Genomic DNA, 17689 nt, shown 5'->3' with positions numbered 1-17689 from the left:
ATCCCGAATCCTCGAGGTCAATCCCGAATCCCAGAGCGGATCCGGATCCCAGGGTGGATCCCAAACCCCGGGCTGGATCCCAAATCCCAAACCCCGGGCTGGATCTTGAATCCTGGAGGTCAATCCCAGGGTGGATCCCAGATCCCAGGGTTGGTCCCAAAGCCCGGACTGGATCACAAACCCTGGGCCGGATCCCGGTCCCACCTGGGTGGATCCCAAACCCCAGACTGGATCCCAACCCCTGGAATGGATCCCAAACGTGGAATGGATCCCAAAGCCTGGAATGGATCCCAACCCCTGGAAGGGATCCTGGTCGCACCTGGTGGATCCCAAATCCCCGGATGGATCCCAAAGCCAAGAACTGATCCCAGATCCCAGGGTTGGCCCGAAATCCCGAGGTGGATCCCAGCCCCTGGAATGGATCCGGGTCCCACCTGGGTGGATCCCAGACCCCAGAGTGGATCCCAAATCCCGGAGTGGATCCCAACCCCCAGAAGGGATCCCAGACCCCAGGACTGGCCCCAAAGCCCAGAGTGGATCCCAAACCCTGGACCGGATCCCGGTCCCACCTGGGTGGATCCCAGCCCCCGGAAGGGATCCCAGACCCCAGGGTTGGCCCCAAAGTCCGGAGTGGATCCCAAAGCCCGGAGTGGATCCCAACCCCTGGAAGGGATCCCGGTCCCACCTGGGTGGATCCCAACCCCTGGGGTGGATCCCAAACCCTTGAGGACAACCCCAGGGTGGATCCCAGATCCCAGGGTTGGTCCCAAAGCCCGGAGTGGATCCCAACCCCTGGAATTGATCCCAAACCTGGAATGGATCCCAAAGCCCGGAGTGGATCCCAACCCCTGGAAGGGATCCCAGTCCCACCTGGGTGGATCCCAAACCCCAGAGTGGATCCCAATCCCTAGAGCGGATCCCAGCCCCTGGAATGGGTCTCAGACCCCAGAGTCGATCCCAAAGCCCGGAGTGGATCCCAACCCCAGAACGGATCCCGGTTACACCTGGGTGGATCCCAAATCCAAGAGTGGATCCCAGCCCCTGGAATGGATCCCAAACCTCAGAGTTGATCCCAAAGCCCGGAGTGGATCCCGGTCACACTCGGGTGGATCCCACATCCCAGAGTGGATCCCAGCCCCTGGAATGGATCCCAAACCCCGGAGTGGATCCCAAAGCCCGGAGTGGATCCCGGTCACACTCGGGTGGATCCCACATCCCAGAGTGAATCCCAACCCCCAGAGTGGATCCCAAAGCCCAGAGTGGATCCCAACCCCTGGAACGGATTCCAGCCCCTGGAATGGATCCCAGACCCCAGAGTGGATCCCAGACCCCGGAGTGGATCCCAAAGCCCGGAGTGGATCCCAAAGCCCGGAGCGGGTGGCGGTGTCACCTGGGTGAGGCCGATGTGGCCGCGCAGCGCTCGCGATTTGGGGCTCTGGGACCCCCCGGAATCCAGAGCGGCCGCCAGGAAACCCCTGGGGGGGAAAGGACCAATCAGGAAAGGCCAGGAAAACCCCAAACCCCAAAAACCCCAAATGAGAACCCAAAAAAAACCCCCAAATCTCAAATCCAAAACCCCGAATCCCAGGAAAACCCCAAACCCCAAAAACCCCAAATGGGATCCCAAAAAATCCCCAAATCTCAAATCCAAAATCCTGAATCCCAGAAAAACCCCAAACCCCAAAAACCCCAAATGGGATCCCAAAAAAAGCCCAAATCTCAAATCCAAAACTCTGAATCCCAGAAAAACCCCAAATCCCAAAATCCCCAAATCTCAAATCCAAAATCCCGAATCCCAGAAAAACCCCAAACCCCAAAAACCCCAAATGGGATCCCAAAAAATCCCCAAATCTCAAATCCAAACCCTGAATCCCAGGAAAACCCCAAATCCCAAAAACCCCAAATCTCAAACCAAAAAAAACACCCCAAATCTCAAATCCAAAACCCCGAATCCCAGAAAAACCCCAAACCCCAAAAACCCCAAATGGGATCCCAAAAAAACCCCAAATCTCAAATCCAAAATCCCGAATCCCAGGAAAACCCCAAACCCCAAAATCCCCAAATGGGATCCCATGAAAATCCCAAAATCTCAAATCCCAAACTCTGAATCCCAGGAAAACCCCAAATCCCAAAAACCCCAAATGAGATCCCACAAACATCCCCAAATCTCAAATCCAAAACCCCGAATCCCAAAAACCCCAAACCCCAAAAACCCCAAATGAGAACCCAAAAAACCCCAAATCTCAAATCCAAAATCCCGAATCCCAGGAAAACCCCAAATCCCAAAAAACCCCAAATGGGATCCCAAAAAAACCCCAAATCTCAGACCCCATAAAACCCCCAAATCCCAGATCCCATAAAAACTCCAAATCCCATAAAACCACCAAAATCTAAATCCCATAAAAACCCCAAACCCCAAATCTCAGATCCCATAAAAACACCAAATTCTAAATCCCATAAAAACCCCAAATCCCAGAAAAAACCCAAACCCCGAAAACCCCAAATGAGAACCCAAAAAAACCCCAAATCTCAAATCCAAAATCCCGAATCCCAGGAAAACCCCAAATCCCAAAAACCCCAAATGGGATCCCAAAAAAACCCCAAATCTCAAATAAAAAATCCTGAATCCCAGGAAAACCCCAAACCCCAAAATCCCCAAATGGGATCCCATGAAAATCCCAAAATCTCAAATCCCAAACTCTGAATCCCAGGAAAACCCCAAATCCCAAAAACCCCAAATGAGATCCCACAAACATCCCCAAATCTCAAATCCAAAACCCCGAATCCCAAAAACCCCAAACCCCAAAAACCCCAAATGAGAACCCAAAAAACCCCAAATCTCAAATCCAAAATCCCGAATCCCAGGAAAACCCCAAATCCCAAAAAACCCCAAATGGGATCCCAAAAAAACCCCAAATCTCAGACCCCATAAAACCCCCAAATCCCAGATCCCATAAAAACTCCAAATCCCATAAAACCACCAAAATCTAAATCCCATAAAAACCCCAAACCCCAAATCCCAGATCCCATAAAAACACCAAATTCTAAATCCCATAAAAACCCCAAATCCCAGAAAAAACCCAAACCCCGAAAACCCCAAAGGAGAACCCAAAAAAACCCCAAATCTCAAATCCAAAACCCCGAATCCCAGGAAAACCCCAAATCCCAAAAACCCCAAATGGGATCCCAAAAAAACCCCAAATCTCAAATCCAAAATCCCGAATCCCAGGAAAACCCCAAATCCCAAAAACCCCAAATGGGATCCCAAAAAACCCCAAATCTCAGACCCCATAAAACCCCCAAATCCCAGATCCCATAAAACTCCAAATTCTGAGTCCCAAAAACCCCACAAAATCTCGGATCCCACAAAAGCCCCAAATCCCAGATCCCAGAACCCACAAAACCCCGAATCAGACCCCAAAAAAACCCCAAAGCTCAGATCCCAAAAAATCCCAAAGGCCAAATTCCATAAAAACCCCAAATCTCAAATCACAGATCCCAAAAAAAAATCCCATAAAACCACCAAAATCTAAATCCCAAAGAAACCCCAAACCCCAAATCTCAGATCCCATAAAAACCCCAAATCCCATAAAACCACCAAAATCTAAATCCCATAGAAACCCCAAATCACAGATCCCATAAAAACACCAAATTCTAAATCCCATAAAAACCCCAAATCCCATAAAAACCCCAAATCCCATAAAAACCCCAAATCCCATAAAAACCCCAAAGCTCAGAAACCAAAAAACCCCAAATCCCAGATCCCATAAAAACCCCAAATCTGTAATCTCAGATCCTCTAAAAAACCCAAATCCCAGATCCCATAAAAACCCCAAATCCCAAATCTCAGATCCTAAAAAGCCCCAAATTTTGATTCTCAATAAACCCCAAACCCCAAATCCCACAAAAGCCCCCAAATCCAAAACCCCAAATCCCAGATCCCATAAAAACCCCAAATCCCACATCCCATAAAAACCCCAAATCCCGAATCCCAAAAACCCCAAATCCTGAATCCCATCAAAACCCCAAATCCCAGATCCCAAAAACCCCAAATCCCAAAACTCAGATCCCATAAAAACTCCAAATCCCAGATCCCATAAAAACCCCACATCAAATCCCAATAAACCCCAAATCCCAAAGCTCAGATCCCATAAAAACCCCAAATATCAGATCCAAAAAAACCCCAAATCCCAAAACTCAGATCCCATAAAAAACCCAAACCCCAAATCCCAGATCCTAAAAAACCCCAAATCCCAGATCCCAAAAACCCCAAATCCCGAATCCCATCCAAACCCCAAACCCCAAATCTCAGATCCCATAAAAACCCCAAATCTCAGGCCCCACTAAAAACCCCAAATCCCAGGGACCATAAAAATTCCCAAAGCTCAGATCCCGTAAACCCCAAAACTCAGATCCCGAACCCCAAATTCTGAATCCCAAAAAAACCCAAATCCCGCAAACGGCCCCAAATCCAAAACCCCAAATCTCAGGTGCCATAAAAACCCAACCCCAAACTTCAGAGCCCATAAAAACCCCAAATATCCGACCCAAAAAACCCCAAATCCCACAAAAGCCCCCAAATCCAAAACCCCAAATCCCAGATCCCATAAAAACCCCAAATCCCAGATCCCAAAAACCCCAAATCCTGAATCCCATCAAAACCCCAAATCCCAGATCCCATAAAAACCCCAAATATCAGATCCAAAAAAACCCCAAATCCCAGATCCCAGGTCCCATAAAAACCCCAAATATCAGATCCCATAAAAACCCCAAATCCCAAATCTCAGATCCTAAAAAGCCCCAAATTTTGATTCTCAATAAACCCCAAACCCCAAATCCCACAAAAGCCCCCAAATCCAAAACCCCAAATCCCAGATCCCATAAAAACCCCAAATCCCACATCCCAAAAACCCCAAATCCCGAATCCCAAAAACCCCAAATCCTGAATCCCATCAAAACCCCAAATCCCAGATCCCAAAAACCCCAAATCCCAAAACTCAGATCCCATAAAAACTCCAAATCCCAGATCCCATAAAAACCCCACATCAAATCCCAATAAACCCCAAATCCCAAAGCTCAGATCCCATAAAAACCCCAAATATCAGATCCAAAAAAACCCCAAATCCCAAAACTCAGATCCCATAAAAAACCCAAACCCCAAATCCCAGATCCCATAAAAACCCCAAATCCCAGATCCCAAAAACCCCAAATCCCGAATCCCATCCAAACCCCAAACCCCAAATCCCACATCCCATAAAAACCCCAAATATCAGACCCAAAAAAATGCCAAACCCCAAAACTCAGATCCCATAAAAACCCCAAATATCAGATCCAAAAAACCCCAAATCCCAGATCCCATAAAAACCCCACATCAAATCCCAATAAACCCCAAATCCCAAAGCTCAGATCCCATAAAAACCCCAAATATCAGATCCAAAAAACCCCAAATCCCAAAACTCAGATCCCATAAAAAACCCAAACCCCAAATCCCAGATCCTAAAAAACCCCAAATCCCAGATCCCAATAAACACCAAACCCCAAATCCCGAATCCCTGAGCCAAAATCCCAAACCCCCGACACCCCAAAAGAATCCCGAACCTCAAAAATCCCAATTCAAAACCCCAAATCCCAAAAAATCCCAAAGCTCCCAAAACCCCAAATCCCAAAAAATCCCAAATCCAAAATCCCAAAAATCCCAAATCCCCAAAACCCCAAATCCCCAAACCCCCAAATCCCAAAAACCCCAAACCCCAAAAAATCCAAACCCCAAATCCCCAAACCCCCAAATCCCAAAAACCCCAAATCCCAAATCGTTACCCACAAAAACCCTAAATCCCAAAAACCCCAAATCCCAAAAACCCCAAATCCCAAAAAATCCCAAAACCCCAATCCCAAAAACCCCAATTCCAAATCCCAAAACCACCAAACCTCAAAACCCCCCAAATCCCCCAAATCCCAAACCCCAAACTCCAAATCCCCCAAATCCCCAAAACCCCAAATCCCAAAAAATCCCAAATCCCCCAAATCCCAAAAACCCCAAATCCCAAAAACCCCAAATCCCAAAAAATCCCAAATCCCAAATCCCCAAACCCCAAAAACCCCAAATCCCAAATCGTTACCCACAAAAACCCCAAATCCCAAAAACCCCAAATCCCAAAAACGCCAATTCCAAATCCCAAAACCACCAAACCTCAAAACCCCCCAAATCCCCCAAATCCCAAACCCCAAATCCCGAATCCCCAGATCCAAATCCCAAAAAACTCCAGACCCCAAAAGCCCCAAACCCCCGATCCCAAATCCCAAAAAACTCCAGACCCCAAAATTCCCGAAGCCCCAAACCCCAAAAACCCCAAAAATCCCCAAAATCCCCAAATTTCCTAAACTGAAACCCCGCGCGGGCGGCGCCGCCAACCACAAAATTCTCGCGTTGATTCCGTGGGTCTCGCCCGGCGCCGCCCCGCATTGAGACGCGGGCGGGCGCCTTCGGCCGTGCCAGGCGCGGCTTTACCGAACCGAGCCCGAACCGAACCGAACGGAACCGAACCGAACCGAGCCGGGCCTACCTGGGCAGGCCCCAGTCGCGCTCGCAGGCGCTCAGGAAGTGCTGCAGGCCCGGTTTCAGCAGAACGCCGAGGTCGAAAATCACGGCCCGTCGCTCCATGGCCGCCGCCCGAGCCGGGACTCGAACCCACGGCCTCGAACTTTGGCCCAGTTTAGGCCACGGCCCCTCAGCGAAGCCACGCCCCTCACAGAGCCCACAGTACTCACCGAAGCCACGCCCCCTCATCGAGGCCACGCCCCTCACAGGGCCCATAGCGCTAACCGAAGCCACGCCCCCTGCGCGAAACCGCTCCCTTCAATGTTTTGGAGGAATTTTGGGGGATTTTGGAAGATTTCTTTTATTATTGGGGAGTTTTGGGGAGGGGTTTTCTGGGGGGCATTCTTTGGTTTTTAGTTTATTTTTTATTTTCGGGGCATTTTGTGGATTTGGGGATTTCTCTCCTCACGTAGCCCGCAGTAGTCACCGAAGCCACGCCCCTTCAGCGAAGCCACGCCCCTCAGAGAGCCCGCAGCATTAACCAAAGCCACGCCCCCTGGGCGAAGCCGCTCCCTTCTACATTGTGGGGGAATTTTTGGGGGCGATTTTAAAGGATTTTATTTGGTCTTTTTTTTTATTATTGGGAATTTTGGGGGGAGATTTTTTGGAGGATTTTTTGGTTTTTAGTTTTTTTTTTTATTTTGGGGGTTTTTTGGGGGGATTTGGGGATTTCTCCCCTCACATAGCTCACAGAACGCACCGAAGCCCCCTCACATGGGAAACACCACTAGGCGAAGCCACGCCCCCTCACAAATCCCACGGTACTAAGCGAAGCCACGCCCCCTTGGGCGAAGCCACGCCCCTCACATAGCCCACAAGTTAGTTAATGCCACGCCCCTTCATCAAAGCCACGCCCCTCACTGAGCCCACAGCACCAAGCGAAGCCACGCCCCCTCAGCAAAGCCACGCCCACGCCGCAGCCCACAATGATCCCGAAGCCACGCCCCCTCAGCAAGCCACGCCCCCTCAGCAAGCCACGCCCCCAGTAAAGTCAGGAGATTTTTAGGGGGAAATTTTGGGGGAATTTTTGTTGATTTTTTTTGAAATTTCTGGGATTTTTGGGGGGCATTTTAGGGAAATTTTGAGGGGGATTTTTGGAAATTTTGGACGATTTTTTGGAGGGAATTTTTGGTGATTTTTTGTGAATTTTTTAGTGATTTTGGGGGGATTTTCACGATTTTTTAGGGAATTTTTTGTGATATTTTGAGGAATTCTTGGAAGTTTTTGTGGAGATTTTTTTGGGAATTTTTGGGTGATTTTTAGGGTGAACTTTCGTGATTTTTAGGGAAATTTTGGGACTTTTAAAAATTTTTTGTGATTTTTTTGGGCATTTTTGGTGATTTTTAGGGGAATTTTTGTGATTTTGGGGAGAATTTTTTGGTGATGCTTGGGGCAATTTTCGGTGAGGGTTTTGGTGATTTTTAATAAATCTTTTGGGGGTTTTTTTGAGAATTTTTGGTGATTTTTTGGTGATTTTTCAGGGGATTTTTGGGGATTTTTTCTTCTACATTAAAAAAAAATATTCGGGGATTTTCTTTTTATTTTTTCCAGATTTTTGGGAGATTTTTAAAAATAATTTCTGATTTTTTAGGAATTCTTTGGAAATTTCTTTAACAATTTCAGGCAGGATTTTGAAACGGTTTCACTTTGAATTTTCTGGGAATTGTTCGGAAATTTCTTGACAATTGTGGGGATTTATTTCCATGGTTTGATTGTGAATTTTCCAGGAATTTCGGGAATTTTTGGAGGAAATTTGGGAATTTTCTTTTTCTTTCTATATTCGGGGATTTGGGAGCAATATTTTTTAAATTTGGGAATTATTTGGGGAAATTTTGTGGCACCTTTTATGGGTTTTTTTGGATGATTTTGGTGATTTTTTTTTTTTTGGAGAATTTGGGGGGAATTTTTTGGCGATTTTTTGGATTTTTTTGCAATTTTTGGGAATTTTTTTCGGGGATTTTTTGTGAATTTTTGGGTGATTTTTTTTTGAAGTTTGGGGATTTTGGGGGGATATTTTTGGGAACTTTTGGCGAAGTTTTTTGGTGATTTCTAAAATTCTTTGGGAATTTTTTTGGAGAATTTTTTGTGATTTTTTAGTGACTTTATAAAGAATTTTTGGTGATTTTTTGAAGAACTTTTGGCGATTTTTTAGTGATTTTATAAAGAATTTTTGGCGATTTTTGGAAGAATTTTTGGTGATTTTTTGGCTTTTTTTTGGGAATTTTTTGATGATTTCAAAGGAACTTGTTGATTTTTTTTCCTGATTTTTCGAGGAATTTTGTGGGATTTTTTTTGAGTTTTTTTTTGCGATTTTTAAATGATTTTTTTTGCAAATTGTTGAGAATTTCTGAGAGGTTTTGGGGATGATTTTTGTGGATTTTTTTATTTTTGGGGGGATTTTGAGGGGATTTTTTTGTGGATGTTTTCTTTTTGTTGTGGGATTTTTTGGAGATTTTTGGGGTGATTTTTGGGGATTTTTTTGGCAGAGATTTCTTTTTGAAAATTTATTTTTGGCGGATTTTTAAGGATTTTTTTGGTGGGATTTTTGGAGGGAAATCTTTGGATTTTTTTTTTAAATTTTGTGGAATTTTGGGGGATTTTTTGGATTTTTTGTGCGACATTTAATGGAGGATTTTTTGGGGGATTTTATTTTGAATTTTCCAGGAAATTTTGGGGAAGATTTTTTAGTGACTTTTGGGAATTTCTGTGATTTTTGTGAATTTTTAAGCGATTTTTTTTGCCATTTTTTGGTGATTTTGGGGGGAATTTTTGGTGATTTTTTTCGGAGTTTTTTGCGATTTTGGGGGGAATTTTGGGGGGGATTTTTGGTGAATTTTTGGGGATTTTTTGGCGATTTTTTGGTGATTTTTGAGGGAATTTTGATGATTTTTTGGGGGAATTTCTTGGTGATTTTGGGGGAATTTTTGGCGATTTTTGGTGAAATTTTTGGGCGATTTTTGGTGAAATTTTTGACAATCTTTTGGGGAATTTTTGAGACTTTCGCGGAGGTTTTGGGAGAAATTTTCGGGGGATATTTTTTATTTTTTGGGGCCATTTTGGAGGATTTTGGGGAGCGATTTCTGTGGATTTGTTTGGGTTTTTGGGGGCAGTTTGGGGGATTTTTTTGGTGTCTTTTTAATGAATTTTTGGGGATTTTTTTGGCGATTTTTTGGTGATTTTGGGGGGAATTTTTGTGATTTTTTGGGGGAATTTTTTGGTGATTTTGGGGGGAATCTTTGTGATTTTTTTGGTGAATTTTTAGTGGTTTTTTGGGCATTTTTTTGGTGATTTTGAGTGCATTTTTTGGTGATTTTTGCGGGAATTTGTGGTGATTTTTTTCAGAGTTTTTTGTGATATTTGGGGGAATTTTGGGGGGGATTTTTGGTGACATTTTAATGAATTTTTGGGGATTTTTTGGCGATTTTTGGTGATTTTCGAGGGAATTTTGATGATTTTTTTGGGCATTTTTTGGTGATTTTGGGGGGAATTTGTGTGATTTTTTGGTCATTTTTAGTGATTTTTTGGGCATTTTTTGGTGATTTGGGGGGGAATTTTTGGTGATTTTTCGGTGTTTTTTGTGATTTTGGGGGAATTTTTGTGATTTTTTTGTGAATTTTTGAGTGATTTTTTGGGCACTTTTTGGTGACTTTGGGGGGAATTTTTGGTGATTTTTTTCAGAGTTTTTGGTGATTTTGGAGGGTATTTTTGGTGACTTTTGAATGAATTTTTGGGGATTTATTTGGCGATTTTTTGGTGATTTTCGAGGGAATTTTGATGATTTTTTGGGGGAATTTCTTGGTGATTTTGGGGGGAATCTTTGGTGATTTTGGGGGGATTTTTTGGTGATTTTTTTGGCAATTTTGGGACCTTTTTTGCTGATTTTTGGAAAATTTTTGTGATTTTTGGGGACATTTTTGATGATTTTTTGGTGAATTTTTGGGTGAATTTTTGGGGGGATTTTTTTGGGAATTTTTTGTGACTTTGGGGTGATTTTTGGGGGGAAATTCGGGATTTTTTTGTTTCTGTATTCGGGGATTTGGGGAGAATCTTTTCCAAATTTGGGGGAAATTTTGGGGAAGATTTTTTAGTGACTTTTGGGGGAATTTTTGTGATTTTTTTGTGAATTTTTCGTGACTTTTTGGGCATTTTTGGGTGATTTTGGGGGGATTTTTTGGGCATTTTTTAGTGATTTTTTTTGCATTTTTGGCTGATTTTGGGGGGATTTTTTGGGCATTTTTTAGTGATTTTTTTGGCATTTTTGGCTGATTTTGGGGGGATTTTTTTGGCATTTTTTAGTGATTTTTTTGGCATTTTTGGCTGATTTTGGGGGGATTTTTTGGGCATTTTTTAGTGATTTTTTTGGCATTTTTGGCTGATTTTGGGGGGATTTTTTTGGCATTTTTTAGTGATTTTTTTTGGCATTTTTGGGGGATTTTTTGGGGGATTTTTTGGGCATTTTTTAGTGATTTTTTTGGCATTTTTGGCTGATTTTGGGGGGATTTTTTGGGCATTTTTTAGTGATTTTTTTGGCATTTTTGGCTGATTTTGGGGGGATTTTTTGGGCATTTTTTAGTGATTTTTTTGGCATTTTTGGGGGATTTTTTGGGGGATTTTTTGGGCATTTTTTAGTGATTTTTTTTGCATTTTTGGGTGATTTTTTGTGATTTTTTGGGCATTTTTTAGTGACTTTTTGGCATTTTTGGCTGATTTTGGGGGGATTTTTGGCTATTTTATTTTGAATTTTCCGGGAATTTTTTCCGCTCCATTTTGGATTCCGCCCCTCCCCCGCGGCCGCTGCCCATCCCAAACGCGGAATTTCGGGAATTTTGGGGGAAATTCGGGAATTTTCTGTTTCTGTATTGGGGATTTGGGGAGAAGCTTTTCCAACTTTGGGGGAAATTTTGGGGAAGATTTTTTAGTGACTTTGGGGGATTTTGGGGGAATTTTTGTGATTTTTTTTGTGAATTTTTGAGTGATTTTTTGGGCACTTTTTGGTGATTATGGGGGGAATTTTTGGTGATTTTTTTCGGAGTTTTTTGTGATATTTGGGGGAATTTTGGGGGATATTTTTGGTGACATTTTAATGAATTTTTGGGGATTTTTTGGCGATTTTTTGGTGATTTTCGAGGGAATTTTGATGATTTTTGGGGAATTTCTTGGTGATTTTGAGGGGAACTTTTGTGATTTTTTTGTGAATTTTTAGTGGGTTTTTGGGGCATTTTTGGGTGATTTTGGGGGGAATTTTTGGTGATTTTTCCGGAGTTTTTTGCGATTTTGGGGGGAATTTTTGGTGACTTTTTAATGAATTTTTGGGGATTTTTTTTGCGATTTTTTGGTGATTTTCGAGGGAATTTTGATGATGTTTTAGGGGAATTTCTTGGTGATTTTGGGGGATTTTTTGTGATTCTTTGTGAATTTTTGAGTGATTTTTTTGGTATTTTTTTGTGATTTTGGGGGGAACTTTGGGGGGAATTTTTGGTGACTTTTGAATTAATTTTTGGGAATTTTTTGGCGAATTTTTGTGATTTTTTTTGTGAATTTTTGAGTGATTTTTTGGGCACTTTTTGGTGACTTTGGGGGGAATTTTTGGTGATTTTTTTCGGAGTTTTTGGTGATTTTGGGGGATATTTTTGGTGACTTTTTAATGAATTTTTGGGGATTTTTTGGCGATTTTTTGGTGATTTTCGAGGGAATTTTGATGATTTTTGGGGCATTTTTTGGTGATTTTGGTGAGAATTTTCGGTGATTTTTTTCAGAGTTTTTGGTGATTTTGGGGGCTATTTTTGGTGACTTTTGAATGAATCTTTGGGGATTTTTTTGGCGATTTTTTGGTGATTTTTGAGGGAATTTTGATGGGGTTTTTTTGGCAGTTTTGTTGATTTTGGGGGAATTTTTGTGATTTTTTTGTGATTTTTTTAGTGACTTTTTGGGCATTTTTGGCTGATTTTGGGGGAAATTTTTGTGATTTTTTGGGCATTTTTTAGTGATTTTTTTGGGGCATTTTTGGGTGATTTTGGGGGGATTTTGGGGCTATTTTATTTTGAATTTTCCGGGAATGTTTTCCGCTCCATTTTGGATTCCGCCCCTCCCCCGCGGCCGCTGCCCATCCCAAACGCGGAATTTCGGGAATTTTCGGGGATTTCTCGCGACCTTCGCCCGGCCGGGATTTCCTGGGCCGGGAACGGCACAAAGGGAAAACCCGGCACGGAACCGGGGCCAAAATCACCGGGAAAAACCAAAAAAAATAAACCCAAAATAAACCGGGGAAAACCCAAAAAAAAAAAAAAAAAAAAATCCAAAACAAACCGGGAAAAACCCAAAATAAACCGGGAAAAAAACCGGGGAAAAAACCCCAAAATTAAACCGGGAAAAAAACAAAATAAACCACGAAAAACCCCAAAATAAACCACGAAAAAAAACCCCAAAATAAACCGTGAAAAAACCCAAAATATAAACCGGGGAAAACCCAAAATCAACCGGGAAAAACCCAAAATTAAACCGGGAAAAAATCCAAAATCAACCGGGAAAAAAACCAAAATCAATCGGGGAAAAACCCAAAATAAACTGGGAAAACCCCCCCAAAAAAAAATCCAAAATAAACCGGGAAAAAAACCCAAAATAAACCGGGAAAAACCAAAATAAACCGGGGAAAACCCAAAATATAAACCGGGAAAAAATCCAAAATCAACCAGGGAAAAACCCAAAATAAACCGGGAAAAAAACCAAAATATAAACCGGGAAAAAATCCAAAATAAACCGGGAGAAAACCCAAAATAAACCGGGAAAAAAAACCAAAATAAACTGGAAAAAACCCAAAATATAAACCGGGAAAAAATCCAAAATCAACCGGGAAAAAATCCAAAATCAACCGGGAAAAAACCCAAAATTAACCGGGAAAAAAACAAAAAAACCCCAAAATCAACCGGGAAAAACCCAAAAGAAACCAAACAAATTTCAAAGGGATGCGAAAAAATCCAGAAAAACCCACGGGGAAAAAACCCCAAATTTTGCCCTTTTTTGCTCCCATTTTCCCCCCAGAATCTCTGGAATTTCCCCTTTTTTCCACCCTTTTTTCCTTGAATTTTCCCAATTTTTGCCCCATTTTCCCCCCAGAACCCCCAAATTTCCCCCCCCAAAATCTCTGGAATTTTCCCCATTTTTTTCCCATTTTTTTCCCATTTTTTTTCCCATTTTTTCCCATTTTTTTCCCATTTTTTCCCGGCCTTTTATTCCTAATTTTCCTCAATTTCCCCAAATTTGATTTCCCCTTTTCCCCAATTTCCCCCTTTTTTATCATTTTTTTTTTCCCAAATTTCCCCCCCCAAAATCTCTGGAATTTTCCCCATTTTTCCCATTTTTCCCCATTTTTTTCCCATTTTTTTCCCATTTTTTCCCGGCCTTTTATTCCTAATTTTCCTCAATTTCCCCAAATTTGATTTCCCATTTCCCCCTTTTTTGTCATTTTTTTTCCCAAATTTCGCCCCCCAAAATCTCTGGAATTTTCCCCATTTTTCCCTTTTTTTTTTTCCCTTTTTTTTTCCCATTTTTTTCCCATTTTTTCCCATTTTTTTCCCATTTTTTCCCGGCCTTTTATTCCTAATTTTCCTCAATTTTCCCAAATTTGATTTCCCCTTTTCCCCATTTTCCCCCTTTTCTGTCATTTTTTTTCTCCCAAATTTCCCACCCCAAAATCTCTGGAATTTTCCCCATTTTTCCCATTTTTTTCCCATTTTTTTCCCATTTTTTTCCCATTTTTTTCCCATTTTTTTCCCATTTTTTTCCCGGCCTTTTATTCCTAATTTTCCTCAATTTCCCCAAATTTGATTTCCCATTTCCCCTTTTTTGTCATTTTTTTTTCCCAAATTTCGCCCCCCAAAATCTCTGGAATTTTCCCCATTTTTCCCATCTTTTCCCCATTTTTTTTTCCCTTTTTTTCCCATTTTTTTCCCATTTTTTTCCCGGCCTTTTATTCCTAATTTTCCTCAATTTCCCCCAAATTTGATTTCCCCTTTTCCCCATTTTCCCCCAAATTTCGCCCCCCAAAATTTCTGGAATTTTCCCCTTTAATTTTCCCTTTTCCCCCTCCTTTTTTTACCAATTTTCCTCCATTTTCTTCCCCTTTTTTCTCATTTTTTCCCGAATTTTTCCTGCCAAAAATGAGGAATTTTTCCCTTTTTCCGCCCCTCCAAACAATCGGAATTTTTTTCCCATTTTAACCCTTTCCCCCCCAAAATTGAGATTTTTATTCTTCATTTTCCCCTTTTATTCCCCTCCAAAATTGGGAATTTTTCCACAATTTTTCCCCCCAAATTTGGGATTTATTTCCCATTTTCCCCCAAAATTGAGCATTTTTCCCCAAATTTACCCCGAAAAATTTGGAAATTTTTCCCAATTTTTTTCCTTTTTTCCCCTGCCAAAAATTGACAATTTTTCCCCCCAAAAATTTGGGATTTATTCCCCATTTTTTCCCATTTCTTCCCAAAAAATTGAGATTTTTTTTTCCCCAAAAAAAGTTTGAGATTTACTCCCCTTTTTCCCAATTTTTTCCCAAATTTTTCCCCCCCAAAAATTGAGAATTTTCCCCCAATTTCCCCCCCAAAATTTGGGATTTCTTCCCCATTTTTCCCAATTTTTGTCCCAATTTTTTTCCCATTTTCTCCCCAAAACTTGAGCATTATCCCCAATTTTACCTCGAAAAATTTGGAATTTTTTCCCAATTTTTTCCCAATTTTTTTCCCATTTTTCCCCCAAAAAATTGAGAATTTTCCCCCAAATTTGGGATTTATTCCCGATTTTTTTCCCCAAAAATATTTGGGATTTACTCCCATTTTCCCCATTTTTTTCCCAATTTTTTTTCCCATTTCCCCCCCAAAAATTTCAGAATTTTCCCCCAATTTACCCCCAAAATTTGGCATTTATTTCCCATTTTTCCCAATTTTTGTCCCAATTTTTTCCCATTTCCCCGAATTTTACCTCGAAAAATTTGCAATTTTTCCCAATTTTTTTCCAATTTTTTTCCAATTTTTTCCCCAAAAAAGTTGAGAATTTTCCCCCCAAAATTGGGATTTTTCCTCATTTTTCCCAATTTTTGTCCCAATTTTTCCCCCAATTTTCCCCCAATTTTACCTCGAAAAATTTGGAATTTTTTCCCAATTTTTTTCCCAATTTTTCCCCAATTTTTTCCCAATTTTTTTCCCATTTTTCCCCTCAAAAAGTTGAGAATTTTCCCCCCCAAAAATTGGGATTTTTCCTCATTTTTCCCAATTTTTCCCCCAATTTCCCCCCCAAAATTTGGGATTTCTTCCCCATTTTTCCCAATTTTTGTCCCAATTTTTTTCCCATTTTCCCCCAATTTTACCTCGAAAAATTTGGAATTTTTTCCCAATTTTTCCCAATTTTTTCCCAACTTTTTCCCAATTTTTTTCCCATTTTTCCCCCAAAAAATTGAGAATTTTCCCCCCCAAAATTGGGATTTTTCCTCATTTTTCCCAATTTTTCCCCCAATTTCCCCCCCAAAATTTGGGATTTCTTCCCCATTTTTCCCAATTTTTGTCCCAATTTTTCCCCATTTTCCCCCCAAAAATTGAGCATTTTCCCCCAATTTTACCTCGAAAAATTTGGAATTTTTTCCCAATTTTTTCCCCATTTTTCCCAATTTTTCCCAATTTTTTTCCATTTTTCCCCCCAAAAAGTTGAGAATTTTCCCCCAAATTTGGGATTTATTCCCAATTTTTTCCCTAAAAATATTTGGGATTTACTCCCATTTTTCCCAATTTTTGTCCCAATTTTTTTCCCATTTTTCCCCAATTTTACCTCGAAAAATTTGGAATTTTTTTCCCATTTTTTTCCCATTTTTCCCCTCAAAAAGTTGAGAATTTTCCCCCCCAAAAAATTGGGATTTTTCCTCATTTTTCCGATTTTTTCCCCCAATTTCCCTCCCAAAATTTGGGATTTCTTCCCCATTTTTCCCAATTTTTGTCCCAATTTTTTTCCCATTTTCCTCTAATTTTACCTCGAAAAATTTGGAATTTTTTCCCAATTTTTTCCCAATTTTTCCCCAATTTTTTCCCCATTTTCCCCCCAAAAAGTTGAGAATTTTCCCCCAAATTTGGGATTTATTCCCCATTTTTTCCCCAAAAATGTTTGGGATTTACTCCCATTTTCCCCAATATTTTCCCAATTCTTTTTCCTATTTTTCCCCAAAAGTTTGAGAATTTTCTCCCCAAAAATTTGGGATTTTTCCCAATTTCCCCCCCCCCAAAATTTGCAAATTTTCCCCAATTTTACCCCGAAAAATTTGGAATTTTTTCCCAATTTTTTCCCGAATTTCCATCCAAAAAATTGAGATTTATTCCCCATTCTTCCCAATTTTTCCCCATTTTCTCCCCCAAAATTTGGGATTTATTTGGAATTTTTTCCCATTTCTTCCCAAAAAAATGGAGATTTTTTTCCCCCAAAAAAGTTTGGAATTTACTCCCCATTTTTCCCAATTTTTCCCCATTTTCCCCCCAAAAATTGAGCATTTTCCCCCAATTTTACCTCGAAAAATTTGGAATTTTTTCCCAATTTTTCCCCAATTTTTTCCCCATTTTTCCCAATTCTTTCCATTTTTCTCCCAAAAAAGTTGAGAATTTTCCCCCAAATTTGGGATTTATTCCAAATTTTTCCCTAAAAATATTTGGGATTTACTCCCATTTTTCCCAATTTTTGTCCCAATTTTTTTCCCATTTTCCTCTAATTTTACCTCGAAAAATTTGGAACTTTTTTCCCAATTTTTTCCCAATTTTTTCCCAATCTTTTTCCCATTTTCCCCCCAAAAAGTTGAGAATTTCCCCCCAATTATCCCCCCCCAAAATTTGGGATTTTTTCCCCATTTTTCCCCAATCTTTTCCCAATTTTCTTCCCATTTTCCCCCCAAAAATTGAGCATTTTTCCCCAATTTTACCTCGAAAAATTTGGAATTTTTTCCCAATTTTTTCCCAATTTTTTCTCATTTTTCCCCCCAAAAAATTGAGATTTTTTCCCACTTTTTTTCCCAATTTTTCCCAATTTTCCCCAATTGGGATTCCCATTCCGGCTCCGCTCCGCCTT

The 17689-nt window shown here is 41.1% G+C and overlaps 1 protein-coding gene across 1 annotated transcript in view; it reads right to left on the bottom strand.

Annotated features, from left to right (window-relative positions):
* The window catches only part of EPHX2 (epoxide hydrolase 2), a 60499-nt gene extending 53788 nt beyond the window's left edge, over positions 1 to 6711 (bottom strand). Inside the window, exons 1-2 of the mRNA XM_058801217.1 lie at positions 6564 to 6711; positions 1391 to 1475 (exon numbers count right to left, since the gene is read on the bottom strand). Coding sequence (XP_058657200.1) covers positions 1391 to 1475; positions 6564 to 6661 — 183 coding nt within the window. The 5' untranslated portion in view covers positions 6662 to 6711. The remainder of the gene's footprint in view (positions 1 to 1390; positions 1476 to 6563) is intronic.
* Between the last annotated feature and the right edge of the window lie 10978 nt (positions 6712 to 17689).

This window comes from Ammospiza caudacuta, chromosome 3 (assembly GCF_027887145.1).
Source record: "Ammospiza caudacuta isolate bAmmCau1 chromosome 3, bAmmCau1.pri, whole genome shotgun sequence".
In the NCBI taxonomy this organism is placed as follows: domain Eukaryota; kingdom Metazoa; phylum Chordata; class Aves; order Passeriformes; family Passerellidae; genus Ammospiza; species Ammospiza caudacuta.
This window is presented reverse-complemented; position numbering and strand designations above follow the sequence as displayed.